This window comes from Pelecanus crispus, chromosome 1, assembly GCF_030463565.1.
Source record: "Pelecanus crispus isolate bPelCri1 chromosome 1, bPelCri1.pri, whole genome shotgun sequence".
Taxonomy (NCBI): Eukaryota; Metazoa; Chordata; class Aves; order Pelecaniformes; family Pelecanidae; genus Pelecanus; species Pelecanus crispus.
Window position 1 is genome coordinate 43,962,312 of NC_134643.1, and position 23,319 is coordinate 43,985,630.

The 23,319-nt window shown below is 37.8% G+C and overlaps 1 protein-coding gene across 1 annotated transcript in view; it reads left to right on the forward strand.

Annotated features, from left to right (window-relative positions):
* ZDHHC17 (zDHHC palmitoyltransferase 17) overlaps nucleotides 1-23,319 on the forward strand; it is a 77,170-nt gene that overhangs the window by 18,467 nt on the left and 35,384 nt on the right. The window contains exons 2-5 of the mRNA XM_075707427.1: nucleotides 862-965; nucleotides 11,286-11,408; nucleotides 17,664-17,741; nucleotides 19,186-19,330. Of these exons, the coding sequence (XP_075563542.1) occupies nucleotides 862-965; nucleotides 11,286-11,408; nucleotides 17,664-17,741; nucleotides 19,186-19,330 (450 nt within the window). The remainder of the gene's footprint in view (nucleotides 1-861; nucleotides 966-11,285; nucleotides 11,409-17,663; nucleotides 17,742-19,185; nucleotides 19,331-23,319) is intronic.

Consider the following 23,319-nt stretch of genomic DNA (forward strand, 5'->3'; position numbering starts at 1 on the left):
TGCATGGTTGTTACAGAGGCAATCAGCTATAACATTTGTAACAAATGGAAAATTGTCTAGAAGCTGTATAAAATTCATCATTCAATTTCAACTTGCTGAGCTGACTTTCACATGCATTTTGTAAAGAAAAATGGTATGTTGCTGCCCTAGTGATCTGTCAATACAGTATTTTAATACAAATTCCACCAAGGGAAGCATTAAGGGTTGAAGTGTTGCCCTTCATCAAAAGAATTAAGTTTGTAGGAAGCTGTATCTGGTGAAGAACATGTCATGGTCATGCCATTTATTTCTGAGACCCATAGGTTAAACACGGATCACCTCTGAAGCTGGGACTGAAGTTGAAGAATCCGTAAAGTATCAGTAGGTTCTCGTCATTGGTATTAATCATTCCCAGTTATTTATTTTCTAGAAGGTATTTGACTATGCTATTTAAAGTATAATGTTTATTTGTAGTAGCAGAATGAGACTTTGTCAGTTTATGGCTAGTAGCTTTCTTCAGCTATGCTAAGTTGCATTTATAAAAACAAACAAAAAAATCCCTAAACAAACAAAAAATTGCTGTTACTTCTTGTTAGCATTCTAAAAAACATATCTTAGCATAGGATTTGGCAGAACGCTGCTATTACAAGTGGTGTTTTCTGGAAGGTGTTTGAAATCTGTAGTAGGGAATACAGTGGCCTGCTTTGCAAAATGTAGAGATGTGGCTAGCTAGCTTACCACCCTTGGATTTAGGTAGCTTTATAGTGTGTTGAACTGGGTACTGGTTTTAATTTTGCTTATAGGATTTTTTTTTTTTTCGCTGAGAAACTTTAGTAATGCTCATTTTGGTGTTCTAATAGCAAGTTTGTTTGGTTTTTTTAGGAGATAAAGCCTCAAAGCCATTACAATCATGGATATAGTGAATCTCTTGGACGGAAAAGCCACATTGATGATTACAGCACTTGGGACATTGTCAAAGCTACACAGTAAGTTTACTTTTGAGTATTAGATTTGTCTGTGTCTGTATTAGTTAAAAACCAGTAAAATGGATTTTTTTATTTGCAGAAAGTGGAAGGTGAAGTGTATTTGTAGATACAGTAGTAGAAAATTTCAGAAGTGAACTCTGCAAAATTACTGTTAAGACACATTTATGAGCATTGTATGAAAATATGCAGGAAGAATTATGGTAAGTCATAAATATAGGTGGTTGCTGGACAGATTGTTGCAGAACGTGTGGTTTTCTTCCTGTTGGTACTGTTTGTTTTCTGTAGGTGATGATTAAGAGGTAAGTGGGCAACACTGATATGCCAACATGAGGGTTTTCTTGATTTGTTGGCATCTCTTATAGGTTAGAAGGAACGTGTCTAACTTCCTTCATAGTCTCTCATTCTGCAGTTTCAGCACTGCTGTGAAACTGAGTTTATTGCTGAGAAAGGATTATAGGAGTAAACTGTGTGCAAATTTAGTAATTGTGTTTTTAATGCAGGTGAATTATACAAATTTGTCTTCTACACAGTCCTGTAGTACCTACTAACTCTCAAGACTTCCTGAAGAATTGTCATGACACTACTTTCTAGCTTGCTATATTTTACCATTCAGAAACCACCACTATCGCCTTTCTTCAGTGAGCTGAGATGATAGTTTTTTAAGATTTTTATTTTTCTTGTATTGTTAATTTGAATGCTTAAACTATTAGGTATCTTGCTGAGCTATTTGCCTTTTTCTTCTTAAGAGAAAATTTTTCTTTCCTTTTTTCCTAAAAGGCACCTCCTCCACCTGAAAGCAGCTTTGCAGCTCTGCATGTGACACAGGCCCCGTTTAGGTTTAGGAAGTATATACTTCCCTTTTTCTGTTTTGAGTTGTGAGGAGTTTAACTCCCTGAAATAGATGTTGTTTGACTCTGCAATTGTTGCTCTAAATACTTTAATAGTAATACTACAACCTATAATCCTCATGTTAGGGCATTTTTAGAAATGAAAATATTGGTGTAGCATTAAACTGGCTACTTCTAGAAGCATGGAAATATGACAGCAGAAGTGGTTTTGCAAGTTACCTGCTTCCATTCTTGTATGCTCATTGCATGTTTGAATCCCTAAAACACATTTGTCCCCATTAACCCTCAAATTTAGGCTGATTTGTGCTTTCAGCTGAGTTATATAGTTCTTTTCTGGTCTCCTCAAACAAGAATCAACAGGGCTGTGAGTTACCCATTACATGCCCTCACAGTCATGGTGAGATGTGATTTACAGAGAGGATGACATCTCACGGAAGAGGACTGTAGTTTCATATCATAGCCCTGATTGTTAATATCACAATGAAGGGGGACTGTCAGCATAGGTATGTGATCAAGTTGTGGTATCCAGACAGCACTTCCCTGACTAGAGGGAGAACTCACCTTTATTTTAAGTATTTACTAGGATTTGAAGGCCATGTTACACAAACAGCAGTCTTAAAGGGAAAAATCTCTGAAGTTTAAGGCAGAAAATAAACCTACCAAATATCATAAGGCTTGCAATAAAATAAATAATGCCCCTAATATATTAATTCAGTGCTATTAAAAAGACATACAGTTTCTATGAAAATTGTGTGGTTATTCCCTTTTGTAGAAATATAACTTCTCTTATATGTATGAAAAATAGGTGATCTTATGATGTACCACTTGTCCTCAAAAACCAATACTCAGATTAAAATATCTGCTGATTTTGTTTACTTTTTAGTTCAGTGCTAACATAATGTCGTGGTTTAGCCCCGGCCAGCAACTAAGCACCACGCAGCCGCTCGCTCACTCCCCCTGCCCCGATGGGATGGGGGAGAGAATCGGAGGAGTAAGAGTGAGAAACACTCCTGGGTTGAGATAAGAACAGTTTAAGAATTGAAATAAAGTAAAATAGTAATGATAATAGTAACGATAAAATAATAGTAATAATAATATACAAAGCAAGTGATGCACAATGCAGTTGCTCACCACCCGCCGACCCATACCCAGACAGTTCCCGAGCAGCGATTGCTGCCCCCCAGCCAACCCCCCCCCCCCCCCCCCCCCCCCCCAGTTTCTATACTGAGCATGAAGTCATATGGTATGGAATAGCCCTTTGGTCAGTTTGGATCAACTATTCTGGCTGTGCCCCCTCCCAGTTTCTTGTGCACCTGGCAGAGCAGGGAAGCTGAAAAGTCCTTGACTAGCATAAGCAGTACTTAGCAACAACTAAAACATGAGCGTGTTATCAACATTCTTCTCCTACTAAATCCAAAACACAGCACTATGCCTGCTACTAGGAAGAAAGTTAACTCTATCCCAGCTGCTTGGCTTCCTTACCCTCTAAATCCAGGCTACTGGCCCCGTTATCCCAGCATCGGAGCAGCCAGGTGATGCCACAAAAAGTTTTGTTAAAAAGGGACATTCCTCTGTCTCCCAGAGCTCTGCTCCCCAAGCAGTTCAGTAAGTTCAAGCAAAATGTAGCCAAATAGAGCAAGAATTGTTTTCAGTCTCTTAGTTTGGGTGGGGGTTTTCCAGGTCCAGATATGTAGCATTCAACATGGGATTGGCAGTGCAGTTGTGTGGTTTTTTTCAGAACACTTCAAAACTTCCCCAAAAGAATGCAACAGGTTTTTCAGTGTGATACAGTCAAATGGTAGCCGGGGTGCTTACCATTAGTTAAATGAAATTCTGTTGATCTCGAGAATGGTCTGATAGCTAATTACAATAATAAAGTTTTATATCTTCCTCTGTTTAAAAAAAAAAAAAAAAAAAAAAGGCAAGCCAATCTGTCATCCAAAATGATTTGGCATTTCATGTAAGACCACTTAAATTCTAGGCTTCTTGACAGGTAGGAGGTGCATTTCACCATAGCATTTTTTTATTTTGTTTGCTATTAAATTTGTGTTAATGCAAGCAGGAAGCAGGTAGTCATGTCATATAAGTAGCTAGTCAGTCATTTAGTTTTTTTTGTAATCATTGCTGTTCTCACAGTATTCAATGTGCTGTATTATTAAAAGTTTCTCCTATGAAAGTAACGAGTTATGTTATTGTTGCAACATACATGAAAATGGAGAACATAGTTCCTTAAACTTTAAAGATGATGATGAAAAATGGGATGAAAAGGTTTAAAACTCATCTATACTTCATATATGCTGTTTGACTGTAGAATTCTATTTTGAGATGTTGAGTTTATTTGCACTTGATTACGGAGAAATAAAAACAATGTTAGTAAAATAATGCATTTGCTTTTATGTTTTTCAGCAAGGGAAAATCAGAGCTTGCAAGCTCCACGCATTTTTCCAGAAGTATTTGTTTGTTGTTTCATATCATGTTGAACTGTTTGTGTGCTTTACCTTCTCAGTCTGTAGATTGGACACTTATTAAATTAACATGCTCATACACTGAGCCACGAATCTAATAACCTTTTAAAATCAAATTAAGATTTTGTATAGAAAAGAGTGGTTCAGCTGATGTTCTCACTGAAAAAAGTTTACCGGTATTTGTATTTTTTTTCCCCATTGTGTTCCTGATAAATTCTCCCGCAGATGTGGGGGCCAAGGTGTGCTTTCTACCAAAAATAGCCTTTCTCTGTGTTTATTTTGCAGAAACTTGTGTTGGAGTGAAAATCAGTGTTTGGTTTTAATATCTGTTGATATAAAGGACACTTTTCACTGGCTTTGTTACAAACATGTCCAAGGACATCGAGGTAGTGTTAGCGGTAGCAGTGTCCTAGCCCTTCATCTTGCAGATGTTACAATGTGTGTGTGCAATCTCTTGGCATCTTGTATTTGGTTATAGCAAAATTCAGTTTGGTTCATATAAATTTTCCACTGTGTTTCTGAAAGGAGAAGCAGGCCACTCATTTGAAAATCTGTTTTCAAAGCAGTAGTAAAAAAATCATCCATTCTTGCCTTTGCTATTGCAATGGAAGAACTTTGCATACTAATACTTAATAAGTACTTTGCTTATAACTGCATAGAAAGTCTTTGAATTTCTTCTGCCTCTGCAAAATCAGAGGGTGGGCTGTGTACTGTTTTCATTCCTCTGTGATACCGTTCAGTGCTCTCACTGGAGCTTTAAGGGAATGGAGTCTTCTTAAGTGATTTAAAAGTGAAATTTAATGGAGATATGTTGGGTATGTTTATTTCTACCTCTTCTGGCACCAGTAGCCCTGTGTCATCCAAGGCTGGAGTCATAACTGATGCCTTGGGAAGGGTGCTGTGTTAATGTAATTACTCAGTTGCTGCCTTTGTTTTGTTTTAAATCTTTTAAGGCATGAAATTAAGGAAAAGTAGCTGATGTTGACAGGTAGAGAAGTATGTGACAGACTATGACTAGGAGAATAAAATCTGAGACATTAATCCTTCCGTCGTGATTTTCAGTTCTGTTGAGAGTGAATAGGCACCTCCAGCTTGTAGTGAACTTGAGCAAATTCCAGCTCTGCTGAAAGTATGTTAAATAACTATTATGAACATGGGCATTAAACACTAATGATATTAACAAGTGCTTTTGTGACTTCTGGAAGATTGATTCCTTATGCTCAAGTGTTACAATTTCATTATTGCAAGATTAACTTTTCTGTTAGTTTTATTCAATGAGATAATTCAAAATGAAGTCATGCATGTTGTGAAATAGTGCAGTATGAAATATGGAATATGCTGAATCTTGCTCAGGAAAAGAATTGTTGGATACATTTGAGAACATACTTTTTTCCTCACTATTTCTCATCGTTCATAGGGTAGCTGGTAACAAAACAATAGGATACATATAGAATCATAGAATCATAGAATCATCTAGGTTGGAAAAGACCTTTAAGATCATCCAGTCCAACCATTAACCTACACTACCAAGCCCACTCTAGACTAATCAAGGGTAGACCAGACTAAACCATATCCTGAAGTGCCACATCTACCCGTTTTTTAAACGCCTCCAGGGATGGTGACTCCACCACCTCTCTGGGCAGCCTGTTCCAATGCCTGACCACCCTTTCCGTAAAGAAATTTTTCCTAATTTCCAGTCTAAACCTCCCCTGGCGCAGCTTAAGCCCATTTCCTCTTGTCCTATCGCTAGCTACTTGGGAGAAGAGACCAACACCCACCTCACTACAACCTCCTTTCAGGTAGTTGTAGAGAGCGATAAGGTCTCCCCTCAGCCTCCTCTTTTCCAGGCTAAACAACCCCAGTTCCCTCAGCCGCTCCTCAAATATATATATATAGAATATATATATATATATAGATATATATAATATAGAATAATTCAAACTGGTGAGGGTTGGCCAAAGTGACAATTACTCCTGGCTTTTCTCAGCTATTCACAGGAGAGGAGGGGCAGACTGTGACACAGGTACACATTGTTTATGCCTGGTCATTTGTGCCCATGCAGTTTGATTATATTGCTGAAAGTGAAATGTATCTGCAGTTCACATGGAAGGATGGGATTTTTTTTAACCACACTAGTAATATAGCCACAACTATCTAGACAATTTGAGGCCTTGGAACACACGCAGGAGCTGAATTTCTCTTGTCTCTCAGCATCACTGTTAACAGTTCATTAAGCAGCTCTTGAGTTATCCTTTTGCTTTGAAAACAAAACTGTCTTGCTGTTTAACACAAAAAACATGGGAACATATGAAAGGCTTTGTTAGTGTTTAACCACCATCGTTCATGGGAATGAGGCTTCAAAAGATAAAAAAGATCGTTTTTCTGCTAATTGCATTTCTAGTTACAGCAGCTTTGATTGGAGTTACAACGATAGCAAGATGAGGGAGTGAGCTTCTGGCTTACCTACTGTTTGTTGGCATGGTGATGTGCTCACTGAAGAGAGATTCCTTCCTAGTATTGTGGCCAATTTTATGTTAATCATGCAGCAAAGCTGGCAGTGTCTATTTCCAAGAGTCGATGTGCTTGCAAACAAAAGATTAAAAAATGGATTACATGTTTAAAGTGCAAAAGGCTTCTAGGATACTGTTTTTTAAAGTACTAAATTCAGAATATCTTTAACCTGTGATGACAAACAAAATGTTACAGGTTAGTTACTGAAACGGCTTAGAGACTGTGATGGTGAAATGAGCTTGCACAATGGTATTTTTGCCCTGGAAGAACTACTCCCATTTCTTTTGGAACAAGGCAAGCTCAGTAGTATGCTTCAATTGTACTCCATGTTGATGTTTACAGCATCACCCTCTAGAATTCACCCAGATGCTGAAAATTTGTTAGGTTAATACATCAATTTGTTGTAAGGATTGGAATCTTTTCTTCCATTCCTCTTTCTTGAAGAGCGTAGAGCCGTTTGTAGCAACACTGAGTGTGATTATGCTGAGTGTCTGAAATAGGTGACTTTCTCATTTTGTAATCTAACAGTGCGTCATGAACCGTTGGAGAAGGCAAGGTGAAGTCAGCTGCAGCAAATTGATGGAAGAAGGCTGTAGGTAGTACGTGGGAGAAGAATGCTGCATTTCTAGGACAGAGCTCAAGAAACCATGACTGCATCAGATTCAGTGTTCTATTTAATTGTAGAGAACTTGCTGTTTCCAGGAAGAGGAGCAAATTGTTGTAAATTCCTAACATCTTTTGCCAGGCAGATTTTGTCTTGTCTAGATCCTTAAGTCCTCTTGTGACAATTTAATAAATTTAAGAGTTCTTAAATTCAGCCTTGTGTGTTACATCTTTTGTATTCAGTTATGATTGAGTTCAGGAGTTCAAGATACCAAAATAAATTGCTAGGAACAGACAAACTGATGGTGACTTAAATAAAAAATTGCTATATACCTCATTCTCAGTTTAACTGTTGGAAAGCATTTTGTTTTCCTGGGAAGGCTCTCTGATGTATTGCAGAACTTCATGATTTGTTTTGTGGCCAAGCAGTAGGAAGTACCTGTGACGTGCAGTTTGCCTTCCAGTGGGGAGGAGGGGAACTCTATGATGATAAGCCTGGAGGAGGAATCCATTCCTGCTACTCCATGTTGTATCTGAACCCATGCGGTAGTCTTTGCCTAGTGCCTCACAGCAGCGTATGGGTGAATTCTAGAGGGTGGTATTTGTAAACATCAGTGGAGCATAATTAGAGCATCCTGTCAGGGCTTCTGCAGGGCCATTGGCAACAGTGTTCTGCCTCAACAGGCTGCAGAGTCGATTCACGTGCTTGCCACAGCTCTCCTTCATTTTCATATCTCTTGAGAAAAGTTCTTCAGAAACCAGCATCACATTTTCTGTAAGACTAGAGATTTGCTTTAAATAAAATTAAAAACCCACCAAAACCCCAAAGAACAAACGCACACACACACCCCCCACCAAGACTGTGACAGTGCTGCTTCATTATACGTATCCTGGTAGCGTGGTCTAACAAAAACTTGACTAGGTATCAGAGGTTACTTTCAAGGAGGTTCATTTTGTGTTGTGTAGTTAACTTGATGGGACACTCATCTAAATCATTTGTATGGTTTACCATAGCTGACCAATAGTAATGTTGTGGTAGGTAGCTGAGCCTCATGCAGCTGCTCACTCGCTCCCCCTCCAGTAGGATGGGGAAATGAATCAGAAGGGTAAAAGTGAGAACCCGTGGGTTGAGGTAAAGACAGTTTAATAGGGAAAACAAAAGCTGCATGTGCAAGCAAAGGAAAACAAGGAATTCCTTCACTACTTCCCATCGGCAGGCAGGTGTTCAGCAATCTTCAGGACAGCAGGGCTCCATCATGTGTAACAATTACTTGGGAAGACAAACACCATAACTCCAAATATCCCCTTCCACCTCCTTCCCCAAGCTTTTATTGCTGAGCAGTGTCATGTGAAATGGAACATCCCTTTGGTCAGTTGGGGTCAGCTGTTCCGCTGCGTCCCCTCCCAGCTTCTTGTGTACCCCCAGCCTACTCACTGGCAGGGCAGCATGAGAAACAGAAAAGGCCTTGATACTGCGTAAGCTGTTGCTGAGCAGTGCTTAAATATTGTTGTGTTATCAATGCTGTTTTGCATACGAATCCAAAACATAGCTTCACAGGAGCTTCTGTGGAGAAAATTAAGTTGATCCCAGGCAAAACCGGTACATGTAAGGAAAATCCTAATCCATTGCATGAAAGGTTTACATGATCGCCTCTTACACTTTATAGAAGTTAGCATTATTATGTTCTTGTGTATCTTTCCAGTAACTTTGAATATTTTATTAGTATAACTCCTGCTTGTTGTATACGTAGTACTTATTTAAGCAGGATGAGTGTCAGCTAAACTCAGCCTTAGGCAGTACAATTTTTTAGCTGGTGACTGTTAAACCTAGTAGCAGGACTGTAGGTCAGCTACTTCTTAGATTATGGTTTCATTTAGTTGTTTAAGTGAAGGCAGCAGGCTTGTCTACAGTAGGAAAGGTTGTCATAATAGCTGACTGGAGTAGAACTGCTTGTCAACAAAAGGGTGTTTTGCTATTCTATATGGATCACTTTCTAGGTTACCTCCAGATGTTGTAATATGCTAGTGTGATAGTGTGATATTGTACTGCAGTAAGATCAGAAGTTGCTGTCTTGCTTTCAGAAGTCCTTCTTTACCCTATCTCTTCTACTGTCTCTTCTTACTCCTCGTTCTTGGCTGACCTGCCTCTAGGAGTCCTTACCTATTTCAGTGGCCCTTTCGGCTGGGGGTGGGAAAGTCAGGAATGGTACATGTTAATCCACTTGAACAGGCACTCACCAGGCCACACTGCTGATCCAGACTGGACTTGGGAGATAGTGTGCCTCAAGATTGGCCAGACTTAGAACCTTATCAGTTTTCCTGGCAGTTATGTATGTCTGAGTATGTGTATCTTGTCTAGCTGGTTGCATATTTTTAAGTCTTCGTAAACCAAACCTCTTCTCTCCCCCTCTAACTGACTAAAAGCAAAGCTTTGTTGTCAAAATTATTCATGACTGCTGCTTTTTCACTCGTTCTAAGGGACCAGATTTTACAGGCTTATTGCCAATTGGTATGTACTGCACGGAATAGTCTTTGTTCTGATCTTTTGTAATGTTTGGAAAAGTTAGAGGTATGAGAGCAATTTCTAGTGTTTTTCATAATTTCTAGTGCAGCTTTCCTAAGAAATTGAAAACAACATGATCTAAGTAAGCTGTTATGTCTAGTACTTCTTTTTTGACAGTGTCCAACTAATGTATGTGCTTCAAGCCTGTGACAGGCTTGGAAAGCATTCCTGAGGTTCACCGATTTGAGTCATTTGAGGCTTCACTATAGGGAGCGCTGTCCAGATTGAGGATCCCTTCAAATACAGGAAATAAAAAGCAAGAATGAGAACTACCCTGGAAAAAAGGTCTCAGCATCAGTTACACAAGCTGATCAAGTGGAGCAAAGGAGCATTAAGTTGTCTAAGGCTGTCTTTTCTGCAGAAAGTAGAACATAGAAGCAGCATAAGGAAAACTTACTTCAGTTCCAACTTTGAGAGGCTGTTAACATTCTGCTCTAGCAGAAGTCAGATGTCACAAGGCATTGGTCTTGATTTCAAGGTTTGCCCACACATCAGTCTTCTCCTTGAGACTTGAGAAATCTCTGTGGGTTGTACAGACATTGAAATGTAATCTTTACTTGCCTTTCTGCATTTCTTTTACTGCCACTAAAAGTAGGTGGTAAAACAGTGTAAGCATCAAGACAAACATTCTTTAACGTTGGAGTTCGTCCTACCTTAGGTGCCTAAGTGATGTTTACTCTTCCTGAATTGTTTCAAATTTGAAAAAGTATGCAGAATTTTTTTTCACACGAAGGTAGCTTATATTATTAAATGTCATCTTTAATGAAATAATTAATTTCTTATTAAATATAGAATTTTGAAGTGGTATAAAAAAGTAGATGGTACTTATATCTGACAAATTGCTATTTGTTTGTTATCTGAGAAGAAAAATGGGAAGTGTTTGAGCTCTGTTAGTGTGTTTAATTGATCTGATGATCTTGTCATCAGAATTTTAGGAAGATACTGTCAAATCAGTTGGCTAAGCTCATTTGGTCTTCAAGAGGTAGAAATGAAGGAGAACAGAAGTGCGAGAAACAAATGTAGTGAGTCCCTGGGAAGAGAATAGTTTTATTGATACTTGGTTTAATACTTATCTATATTTTCCCTTGCTCTACTGTATAGTTTGCTGCGGAGACAAGTTTTCTGTAAAATCTTGAATTGGTTAATATAACTTCTGCCAGTGGAAGCTTCTTGTTGCAAGAGATCTATAATCATACAGAAACAGAAAGTAAAGTTTCTGCTTCATTTCTTTTCTGTTGAAGCTTTTGTATTGTGACCATAAGTATGGTGTTTGCTGAATGCATTCTTATCCAAGGTAACAACTTTGAAAAATCTTACTTTCTTCTTCAAGGTATGGAATATACGAACGATGTAGAGAGTTGGTGGAAGCAGGTTATGATGTACGACAGCCAGACAAAGAAAACGTAACGCTTCTCCACTGGGCTGCAATCAACAACAGGATAGATCTGGTGAAGTATGTATTACACTTTAACTTAAACATAAACCAATCAAGTCCTTAAAAATGTTGATTTCTTTTTTAAGGTGTTAAATAATCTTAATTCTCTTAAAAATTCAGTTTCTTGTCTTGAAATTTGGGGGCAGGGTTGTAGTCAAAAGACCTAATTTGCATTTTGGCAGCAATGTTTTGATGACACAATTAACAGAAATACAACCTATTAAATGTCCAGAAGTCAAGCTCAGACATTTCTCAGATGAGATAAACCTGCAGAACAGCTGTTCAGCTGCACGTGCAATTCCTTTATACTATGGTATACTTGTTGAAATGCCAAATTTCTTTTTGGAGGAGGGGAAATTTGATGCTAGATGGTAATGAATGTTTTTCAATAAGCAAGATTAATGTGATGCAAGGGGCAATTTCTACTTCATTCAGCATTTCAAGAAGTTCTAACTGAAATAACTTCTTTGCATTTTAAAAACACAGCTGTTACAACAGGTAACATTGCAGCACCTCTCCTTTCAAGTAATAACAGTCTTCTGGGAGCTATGGGATTTGGGGTATTTTTCTGCTTTTCAGCTTATAAAATCTGGAGCATAATATTTGAGACTGTTTTAAAACCTATTATTATCTTTCAGAACATGGAGAGCTTAAATTCTGAAGGGATAATTCTTAGGGCTTGCTGTTTTACAAATCATGAGTGTGTGTAGAATGTTTGGGGTTTTTTCTTCCCCCTCTACTAGTAACAAAATGATTAATTAAGTACATGCAATTAAATCTAAATATACAAAATATTATGGAATCAGCAGGTTTCCAGAATATTTTACACAAACTGCACATCTTCAATCAGTCCACTTGTCAAAACAGTTCTTATTAGTGAATGTGTGTACGTACACATAAAAACAAATGCAAAACATCTTCATTTAAGCGTGTTCTCTCTGTGTATGTCCATCACCAGCACCTTCATTAGACCAGGTCTTGAGTTTCTGGAAGATCTCAGGTTCATGTTTCTCATCTTGTTTTTAAAGGACTTTCTGTGTCCTGATGCAGTTCTCTTAAAAGAAGGTTAAATAGATAAAGATTTACATCTGATGAGAAGGACCTTGGGGTCCTGGTGGACAGGAAGCTGACTGTGAACCAACAATGCAGCCTTGCGGCAAAAAGGTCAATGGTATACTGGGCCTCATTAAGAAAAACATTGCCAGCGTGTTGAGGGAGGTGATCCTTCCTCTCTACTCAGCTGTTTAAGCTGAACATCTGTGTGAGGTTGTGGGTTCCCCTTTGCAAGAAAGGTACGGACTTACTGGGGTGAGTCCAGTGCAGGCACGCAGAGATGATTAAGGGACTGAAACATCTGACATGAGGAGAAGCTGCAAGAGCTTGGACTTCCTAGCCTAGAGAAGAGAAGGCTTATCTTGTCAATGTGTACAAGATCCTCAAGGAGGATCTTATCAATGTGTACAAGTACCTGGGATACCTGGTAATATAATACCTGGAATCTTATCCATGTATATAAATACGTGATGGGAGGGAGTAAAGCAGACAGACCAGACTTCTCAGTACTGCCCAGGGGCAAGATAAGAGGAAGAGGGCACAAATTAAAACACATGTGAAATTCCATCTGAACATAGGAAACACTTACTTTACTGTGTGGGTGACTGAGCGTTGGCACAGATTGCCCAGAGAGATCGTGAACTCTCCATCCTTGGAGATATTAAAACCACAACTGGACATGGTCCTGGATGACACGATCTAGATGTTTTGATCAGGGATGGTTAGACTAGATGATTCTCTAAAGGTCCCTTCCAAAGTAAATGTTTCTGTGAAATAATACAGTGTTTCTGAAAGAATTTTTTTTTATTATATGCAACAGATAGCACAGCAGGTTTTATGTCTTTAATGTGGGTAGAAGCTTATCATGGAAACTATAATTCTGCATTTGGTATCTTCCCTTCGTTATAAGATAAGTAACCAATGTGCTTTCTGGCATGCTGAAAGAGACCCTCTTGCAAAAGTGATGCAGGACCCTGGTTTACCTAAATAACCTTTTTTGTGAGAGTACATTTTAGACCCCCTTGTTTTCTTCCTTTTCATTCCATTTTTCTTTTGGCTTGTCCTGGGTCTTCAATGGCTAGCATCTTACAGCTTGCTGTGCAATAACTGAAATGCGTAAAATTTTTCAGATAGCTGTTTTTCTTTAAGGAAAGTACAGCATCTAAAAGCAATTGTTATATTTTGAGCTTACTTTTTTTATCCATCTTGAATGTATAATTAATTATGTGCAATGAATTGTTTATCTTTTGAGCTGTTGGAAGACACATTTATATTACAGATATTCCATCTCATTTGATACGTCTTTATAAGGTCTGAAAAGTGAATGGCATTGAGACAACTATCATCGCTTAAAAACATCAGTATGACATGAGGCATTTGAAAAAATACACCTATATTGTTTTTGTATTAACGTATGTATAGTTTCTGTATTAGCTTTGCAGTGCAGTGTATACCTGTACCTGTATAATACTTGATCATGACTTAATGCTTTGGTTCACTAGCATTTTATGTATTCTACTGCTTTTTCTTTTAGAAAAAATCAAAACCAAACAAAAATCTGCCCAAAAAATTTGTTTGGGGACCTTCTGTCATTCACAGAGTAAAATCAGGCCAAGTTTTAAATTTCCCATTAGTCCTCTTTTATTTGTGAAAGTACTTTAGCATGCGAGTATTTCATGTTGTGTTTTACCTTTTTTTTTTTTTTCCCCTCCAAGCATGTTGCTAACAATTTCCTGCTTTAGTAATTACATTGGGCATAGAGGTGGTTCAAAATGAAAATGTCAGATTCGCAGAAATTCATATCTGAATTTCCAGTTAGGTCTTTATTATATGTTAGGGAGATCTCTCCACCTACATTTGAGTGCTGGAAACTTGTTCTGAGAATTTTAATTCAATATGACTTTAATTGAATGTTCTTAAATCTAATGTGTCTAATTCTTCCTTTTTTCTCAACAGTATGTGAAAGCTCTTGTGCCTTCTTGATGCATCTCTCCCACTACAATATACTGCATTGCATTTTCTTCCTGCTGTTCACTAGAGTGCATTTGACTACTAATGTTTTTAACTGCATGTAAAATTCATTCCTTCTAATGCAGTTCTTATACTCCAAGTTCCTCTGTCTTTAGGGGGTCCTGATTTGGTTTAGTTTATATCACCCAGCATATCGTGCGCTCTCTCACTCTCCCTTTTGTGAGACACTGGATTGTTCTGTTTCCTTAGCATTAAATTATTCTGTGTTTTTCTTTTTCTTTGGTCCCTATTACATCTTTCCCCAAGTCTCCACTATCTGTGCCCATTGTGTGCAATGGATAATTTCATTAAATATGTTGGATAGTGAGCTTCATATCACAGAGATAGAGTCTAAGTGTAAGTGGTCTGCTCTCATGATACCAGGTCTCAGTGTCTTGCTTACTGGGTATTGACTATGTAAGGTCTTCCCAGTGAAGTAGCTTAGCAGCTCGTCTGTGGAGAGTGCAAGCTTAGAATTAGACTTCTCTTGTTTTTAGTATTTCCTCATCCTGTCTATTTTGAGACTTAAGATTCAGCATAGGTACCGGTGAAGCCCATTGATATTTTACAAGGAAAACTACGGAACCTTTTCTTATTTCTGTAGGATTAGGGATAAGTGTCAGACATCCACAACGTAATTCTTTTTCCATGACAACACTGATGCGTTGGTCTGTCTGCAGCTTGATTTTGTATTAATGCAAAAATTGGCCTTTTATCTCTGCAGTTACCTACTGACAGCATTTCCCCATTCCCTGTGTCAAACTTCCTCCAGGCAAGGGTTTCTCTTCTACTTTTCCTCTTTCTAGCAACAGTGACTGCATGCACTTCGATTCCACAAGCACTGAATGCAAGCTGGGGCACTTTTCAAATGCCTGGGAAAGACTTAGTGATCCTAATGTGGAGATCAGTGGAAGTATTTTCTTCTTAAGGCGACCTCTTATCAGATCTGCTTGCTTTGAATGTAAGTAGATTGCTTAAATAGGACTTACATACCTGGCATCTTCTAGTGTGGAAGCTTAGATGACTCGGTGAGAGCAGAATCACCCAGTTCTTCCTTTCTCCAGGGACATTCTCACCAAGCACAAAATTGCTTCTGCAAGATCTACCTAGACAAGGAGGTTAAGTTCTCAGTCTGGTTTTGCAGAAAAATCTCACCATTTATGTGTACTGAAACTGAATGAAATGCAGTGATAAATCTCAACTTAGTCTAAGAACACCTTTAAGGAAACATAAAATGTTACTTCAATGCACCATCTGGCAGGAGATCGCCGCCTTGTCTTTTCCCAGTTGTCAAAACTGCAAGTTCTTCCTTCTAAATAAAACATACTAAGCAGTAAGCAGTGCTGCTGCTCAGTAGAATCTGAACATATTTTGTGTTTCTGCAGCGATCAGTGTTTGAATGAAGACAATCTGTTTAATGTTCACCTCCCCATGAGTGGCTGTCACATCAGCAAGATAGATCCAAGCTTTGACTGTGAATTTCTCTGTGCTGTCTTTTATCTAGACAAGATTTCCTTGGAAACTCCTTCCAAAGGGGGACTAAATAGCTTCTTAGTGTCTTTTTCAGATTCGTTCTTTGGTAGTTGAGACTATGCTTCACAATAACAAAATTACGTTGTCCCTTTATATACGCCTTGTCTTTCCACCTACATGGGACCAAGACTTTCACAAAATCTTTGGACGTTCTCTTTGAGAAACCCAAAAGCTTAAGTTCAGCAGACAGATGTTGCAATTTTGTTCCTTTGGTGTTGGAGGCCAGTGGAGTGGACTCTCCTGCGTCGATCAGACCAGATTTTGTTTGTCACACAAACCAGAGTTTGTATGACTTTGACAAGTCTGCTGAAGTACTTCATTGTGTCTGATGGCTCTAAAGCAACTGTATAAAAGGACTTTTCCTTTTAATGTTTTCAGTGTGGACATGGATAGCTAATGCATTTTTCAGTTTCTGTTCTTAAAGGTAACTTCTGGGCTTTTTGAAGTTTCACCCTGAATCAATAAGCACTAAGCACAAAGAATGTAGTTACTTAGAGTAATGTTTTTTAAATTGTTCTGTTTGTTGCCCTCCTTCTTGCCATGTCTTGAAACACTTAGAGGAAATTGAGGTGTCAGAAACTCAATGCTGAGGATTTGAAGGACAGTTTGTGTGGGTGGGAAAGCAGGATGCATATATACCTGACAGGTATTTGAAAGCGAAAAGTCTGCAGGCACAGGTACTTGAAATGTGCAAGCACTGAGGAATCTATAGATAGGTAGTACTTTTCAAAGGCCTGTTAGTAATGACTTTTTTTTTCCACTGGCTTATATAGTAGTGAATGAAGAGCTGGAAGCCTTCTGGGAAAACCTGTTTCTTAAAAACATTAATTTCTTTGTAAGGTGTGCATTGTCTTTCACAAAGGAACAGTAATATTGCCAGTTTAGTGTCTCATATAAAACAGCAAGGAAAACAGTTCACAGAAACAGTACAAATGACTATGAATATGAATTGCTGCAGTTAAATATGGGTCACTTGTTTTGCTCCTACAGGTAACTCATCTTTTTATAAATGCTCTTGAGGGCAAAATAAGTTCTAGCCCATCATTTAGAATTATTTTTTAAATACTCAGGTGTTTTTTGTCCTTTGATTAATAACAGTTGAGAAGTATGCAAAAATCTTAGTACTTGGCTAAACATGTAACTTAAGCGTGAACTCTTGGAACAATGACTTCAGCGGGGCCATTCCAGTCATGATACATGCTGCAAGTTCAATTGTATACAATTTTTCCATTTTAGCCAAAATTCTCTAAATATGCTAGTCTTCTAGCAACATATTCTTTTACCATTAATTCAGAATTCTTTTTAATGCAGCAACCCCTAAATATTTTAGAAGAATCCATTTTATTAAATATTTCTGTGGTAGGACAGTTGGTACTTAAAGAGATATATACATCTCTCTATATCAATTATTCTGTTTTACCTTAGAACCAAACTAGGAAATAGCAGCATGTTTAAAACACAGTAGGAAGCATCCCTGCTCTCCCAACCCACATCAAAAAGGCAAAAAATCGAATGTATATGCATGACCTTTTAAAAAGAAGGTTATATGAAGGCAAGGAAAGGTTCCAATCTTCCGGTCTGTAACTGCCTGTTTCGCATAACATCAAACATGCTTACTGTATGTCCTTTATATTTAACCAAGACAAGCAATAATGTTTACTAATTTTGTTATTCCAGATACTATATATCAAAAGGTGCTATCGTTGATCAGCTTGGAGGAGATTTAAATTCTACCCCACTTCACTGGGCAACAAGGTGGGGAAAAGTCTTCTGGAACTTTGTTTTCCTGTGTTTTTTTTTAATTTGGAATCTGCTACTGATTGATTTATGAAATTGCTGTATTTTCTGGGAATACTTTGCACAAGAATTAATTCAGTCATTGATAACTGGGCACACTGTGAATGTGGTATATTTGAGCTACAGGAGCTTTCAGCAAGTAGTTCAGTTTTTGTCTTAATCTCTTTCTGATGTAGAGGAAGGTAATTGCTATGATAGGAAAAAGAGTAAAGTAAAAGTAAAAAGAGTAAAAGTAAAACTAGAGTCTAGTCACCTTGGTTTACTCTTACTTTGGAGATCTTGTTTTTGGCAGTCTTCTGAAGTTCAGCAACACTTTTGCAGATGGGGCTTGGGATGATTTTGTGTGACATTGTCCTTTCAGTGTTCTATTGCGTGTGTGGATTCTTTTAAAGATGCACTTAAAATCAGATTTATGACGTAGAAGATGGTCCGAGAATGAGTAGAAGATGGTCCGAGAATGACGAATGGCTGGAAAAATTGAAGATAGCCTTTGAGTAGTAGCTGCTCCTTCAGACAACCACTTAGAAATAGGCAGGAAAGGAACACTGTCCATATTAGTATTTTTAAACTGTAGACTGCAAAAGGAGACTTACAAAATTAGCTTTTAGAACATTTAATGTGTCAAAATAATTTGTTTACTAAAGACTTGCTCTTAGCCTCTTAAAGATTTTAGCTTGTATATTTCTTTTTGTTACAGATCACACTCTACCTTCTGTGTCAATAGCACAAAAGCTTGATTAAATCTTCTGCTGTTCATAGCTGTAATCTGTTGTTCTGTGAAGCATTGTCCAAAGCTGCTTCTGACATTGAAAAGGTCTTTGCTCGTGTCAGAAACTGTGTGCTGACAGTTAGGCACTGTATCAACAAGAAGGATATGCCTATGCTCATTATGCAAAAATATGCTTAAGCTTTTCATGTAGTGTGGAGGAAGTGTAGGCCCTCAGTTTTCCTTTTTTTCCTTCCTATTTTTATTTCACTACTGTTTGTAATAGTGGAAAGATAAACCATATGCCCCACAAAAAGTGAGAGCATATAGCCAGTTTGACATCTCTTAAAATAGCAGGTTTCATATGTAGATTGGAAGAAGTCACAGTAGACTAGATTTCTAAACTAGTAACTTGGGGTTTTTGTTGACTGGCCTTTTGGTATACAACACACTTAAGCCAGTTGCATGGGATGCATGCATCGGCTGCATAGAATTTGCTCATGAGAATGAGTTTGCTTACTCAGTTCCAGAATCAGATCGTGACAATTGTTGTTTTCAAAGTATAAGTCAGTGCAGAAGCTCTGGTAGTGTAATTAACTACTAAACATGTTTCTTGTATTCAAATACTCAAATTTTAATAGTTTTTCTGTATATAGTTACTCAGTTGTTTGTTTTTTTGTGTTTTGTTACATTTAGACAGGGTCACTTATCCATGGTTGTACAGCTGATGAAATATGGGGCAGATCCGTCGCTAATTGATGGAGAAGGATGTAGCTGTATTCATTTGGCTGCCCAGTTTGGACATACTTCGATTGTTGCTTACCTGATAGCAAAGGGACAGGTAAATTTTAAGTAATACCATATTTAAACAGATTCTACTCAAAATTAGAATAGGAAAACAGTTGAAACCTATACCTATCATTCAAGAAATGCAAAATATTTACCTGACTAAATAATTCAGTGTCTTTTATTGTAGACTACAGTGTTGATGTTCCACCTGCTAACTTAATTTCCTCTAACAGTGGTGTGAGTACTTTGGCTTTAATTCATACCTGTCTAGTGTAGTATGTGGAAATTCTAGCAGTTATTCTTTTACTGTTCCTTATTTCTAATGAATTTAATCTTTTAATGTTAACAGTGACAATGATAGCAAATATTTAGGAGTCTTCATAGAATCAACAATTTATACATGGGTAAAGAATCTTATGACAAAGAGTTGTCATAGGTCATCTCTTTTTTTACACCTCAGTCCACGACTTTTATTTATTTATGTTACTAAGTGCATGCATATATAAATAAAAAAAAAAAAACAAACCAATGCAAAACCTTCTTGCTAGCTTCTTATATTGATGCTAGATCTGTAAAGTGTGTATATAGTCTATGTATTCATTACTGTTCTCATTGTCTTCTTCCCATCCTTCATTCTGTATGCTCAAAAACATGTTCTCCTTTTTGCTACTCACCCTGCATTATAATTTGTAGATTTACTTACCCACAGATACGTGCCTGAAGCACAAATTTGATTTACTTTGTAAACCATATAGAAAGGTCAAAGCACTCCTCTCTTTTTACAGTCTTGCTAATGCTGTTCACACTCCTTTATTCTGCTTATTCTTTCGAAGAGCAAGTGAGGTATGAGCCAATGAGTCAGGTAGAATATGACTATGAAATCAGTGGGTTTGGTCTGTGTAAGAAATACTAAATTTGCTGCAGAAAATGATTTGTGCCTATTCATGTAAAAAACCAAACTGTTGCTCCATGTAGTATTCAGTTTGTATCTGAGAACTGTTTGGTAAAACAATATTTAGTGTACGATAGAGAGTAAGCTAGGCACAAGAAGAGGCTGATCATATATAATCGCTATTTTGTAAGAGATAATGATTGGAGAGAAGTGCTTTTTCATCAGGAACAAGTTTTGTATTTTGTTCACAAATTATGTATAATTGTATGTGGGCTTTATGTTACCAGAAAAATCTTGCAGATGTTATACATGTGCGAACTTGTTTAAAGCACAGCATTAATGAAGTATAAATGGCTTTTAAAATGTTCTACTGTGATTATGAAATCTCCCTTTAAATGTTTGTTTGTCCTCATGTTTATAGACAGACTTGTCTTATTTATCTGAGCATATAATACTTCAGTCCAAAAGAAGCTGTGTGTGTTCACATGTGTACATACATAAACACACAAAACTTGCTTTAAAATTTAAAATGTATTATCTTGGAAACAGCTCTCCTTATCAGTATTTTTTAAAAGGATAATTCTTATTAAATGCCCCAAATGTTACCAAGTATGACTTTGGTATCCTTCCCATGCTGTAAGTTTGAATTAATATTAACAGTAATTTTTGGAAACACTTCAAAAAGTTTAATTTTAAAATTATGTATTGATTTGTATGTTTAAAATATAGTATGTTTAAAATATAGTTACATCCATAGCATTATAATAACAATCCCTAAACTCATAGTTCTCTAGCTATAATACACACAAGTACAGAAACTACCTGGTTTCTGTAGAAGCTGTGGGAAATACACAATTCAACTTTTTATTCTTCTTTAATAAATATGTATGAGGTCATTAATTCCTTATTTTGTTTTCACCTCTCTTGTGATGCCATGATTTGGGTTTGGAAACTTGAGCTGCTTTTGCTTATGTGGCCTTACCCTGTATACTACTTGCAAAAATTTTTTGCCTTTACAGAGAACTGGTTCTCTTATATCCAAAGAGTGGGCTTGCCCTTGTTCTGAACCTAATTGTACAGTACCTGTGTGGTAAATGACAACTAAATAAATGTCAGTGTAGGCTATTGGGCTTTCTTAGTTCTAATCCTGATGCCTTTGTGGATCTGCATGATGAGAGGAGAGCCGGCTTTCATAACTGTGTAGAGAACTGACAGGTGGATTAAGAAGTTGCTCCTAGTTGCTTTTTGTCCCTTTTTGAGACAGAGCTGGAACCCAACTTCAGTGTTGCTGCTTCACTCTTCCTGGGCTGCAGCAGCCAACGGTAAATTTTCCAGTCTGAGGCTCGAGTCCAGTCCTCTAGCTTCTGGAGTGTGGTGTAGGGGAAGAACTCTTGGTCAGATGCCCTCTGGCCTTGGTTGGAGGTGAACCCACTTTCACGCCAGGAAGTACTACTCAGCCAAGAGACAGCAGTGGCTGGTAGCTGTTGCTTTTTATTTAGTCATGTCTCTTACTGAATTTTGAGAGACTAATACCTGGCTGTATCCTAATTTGCTCATGTTGTTTGTGTCAGTAGGTTGCCTGGGTCAAAATCAAGCCTGGGACAAGTACAGGATATAAATATAATCAGATAGCAAGTAACAGAATCTGTAGCACTGTTCACGTTTAAGCAAGATCATTGTTTAAAAAAACATGCAAGAAAGAAAAAGTGAAAAGAGGTTGAAGGCACTTAAAAACGTTCAAAATTGATGCTCGTGCTACTTGAATGCTCAACGCTGCTTTACACCGCTTAAAATGCCAAAGGCATATCAGGGGCCTAGGATACACAAACATGTCACCTTGGAATAAGTTAAGATATGGATATGGTATGTTGGATGGTTGAATAATGTATTCTCATCCTGTGGCAGATGTGACATAACTTACCTCAGTCATAGATAATGAGTGACTACAAAGTTGCTAGTGGGTAAAATCATGGTATAAGAAATATGCTGGAGCTAAAATTATAGTTTAACTCTTTCATACTCATCCTTTAACTATCACTTATTCATGAAGTATGTATTTTTTTTTATTCTCAGTGTTGCAATTTTATGTGTTAACTACTGTCCTGAGCTACATACGGCCTTCTTCTGAGCTATGGCCTAGGAGTAGCTGGCATCTAGGTTGGGAGATGGCAGTGTGCTACCAGCAGCCTTGGTTACTTTGGTGCTGCAGTCTGTGAGCAGTGCTCCTAAGCACTGTTACCTCTGCTGGCACTGAGGATCGTTCTCTCCACTGGGCTCAGGCCAGTGTAAGACACTGAACCAAGTGTTTATTCCCTAGACCCAACTTACAGCACATTAATTACAGAATTATATGTCCAGTCATGTTTCTCTCTCATGATTGTCAAAACTGACTCTGCGTGTGATGGACTAGAGTATTCAGAACAGAGCTTTTGTTGTTTGAAAGGACAAGGTAGGTTCAGTTTTGTGTGTTACCTTGCTTGAGGAGCTGCCTGTCGGTCTGCACTCGGTTCATTCCACAAGAATCCTAAAAAATCTCTGCTTCTCGTGAATAACTAGCACGTCTTTCCTAAATTAGGAAATGTTTTCAACCTTACATCTCCCTTCCTGATAAATCTTCTTTACTATATGCTTTTGAGTATGTCATCTCTTTAGAAGCCCGTTTGCCTTTCCCTGGCAACAGTTCATATGAAAGAGATCTTTTCCTTACGGAGAACAGAGTTCTGAACAAGTGCTTGGTGCGCCTTTCTATGAAGGTCTGTGTTTTGTGAAATAACCGGTAATGGTTCTAAAGAGGATCAAATGCTGGGTCCTTTCTGTGCAATGTAATGCACTTCTAAGTGGAATCTCTTGATGCTTTTTGTGCTTTTGAAAAGGTCGTATTGTATTGCAGTACTGGTTTGACCATTGCTTGTTAAATGTCCTAGTAAGCCTAAATGCTGCTCTGGTCTCTAGCTGCTATTAGGAATCCTACCTCATCAGCTATATTGCTTTCAGAAAGTAGTGTTAAGCAGCTCTACAATTGCTACATCTCCTTTCCATGCAGGAAGCTCTTTCTCCCCTATATTTTTGCCTCTCCAAAAGCTTTTTGTTGAATCTTGTATTGGTGTCCTGGGATTAAGTCTGGCTATCTTTGCATATGCAAAGTTGTT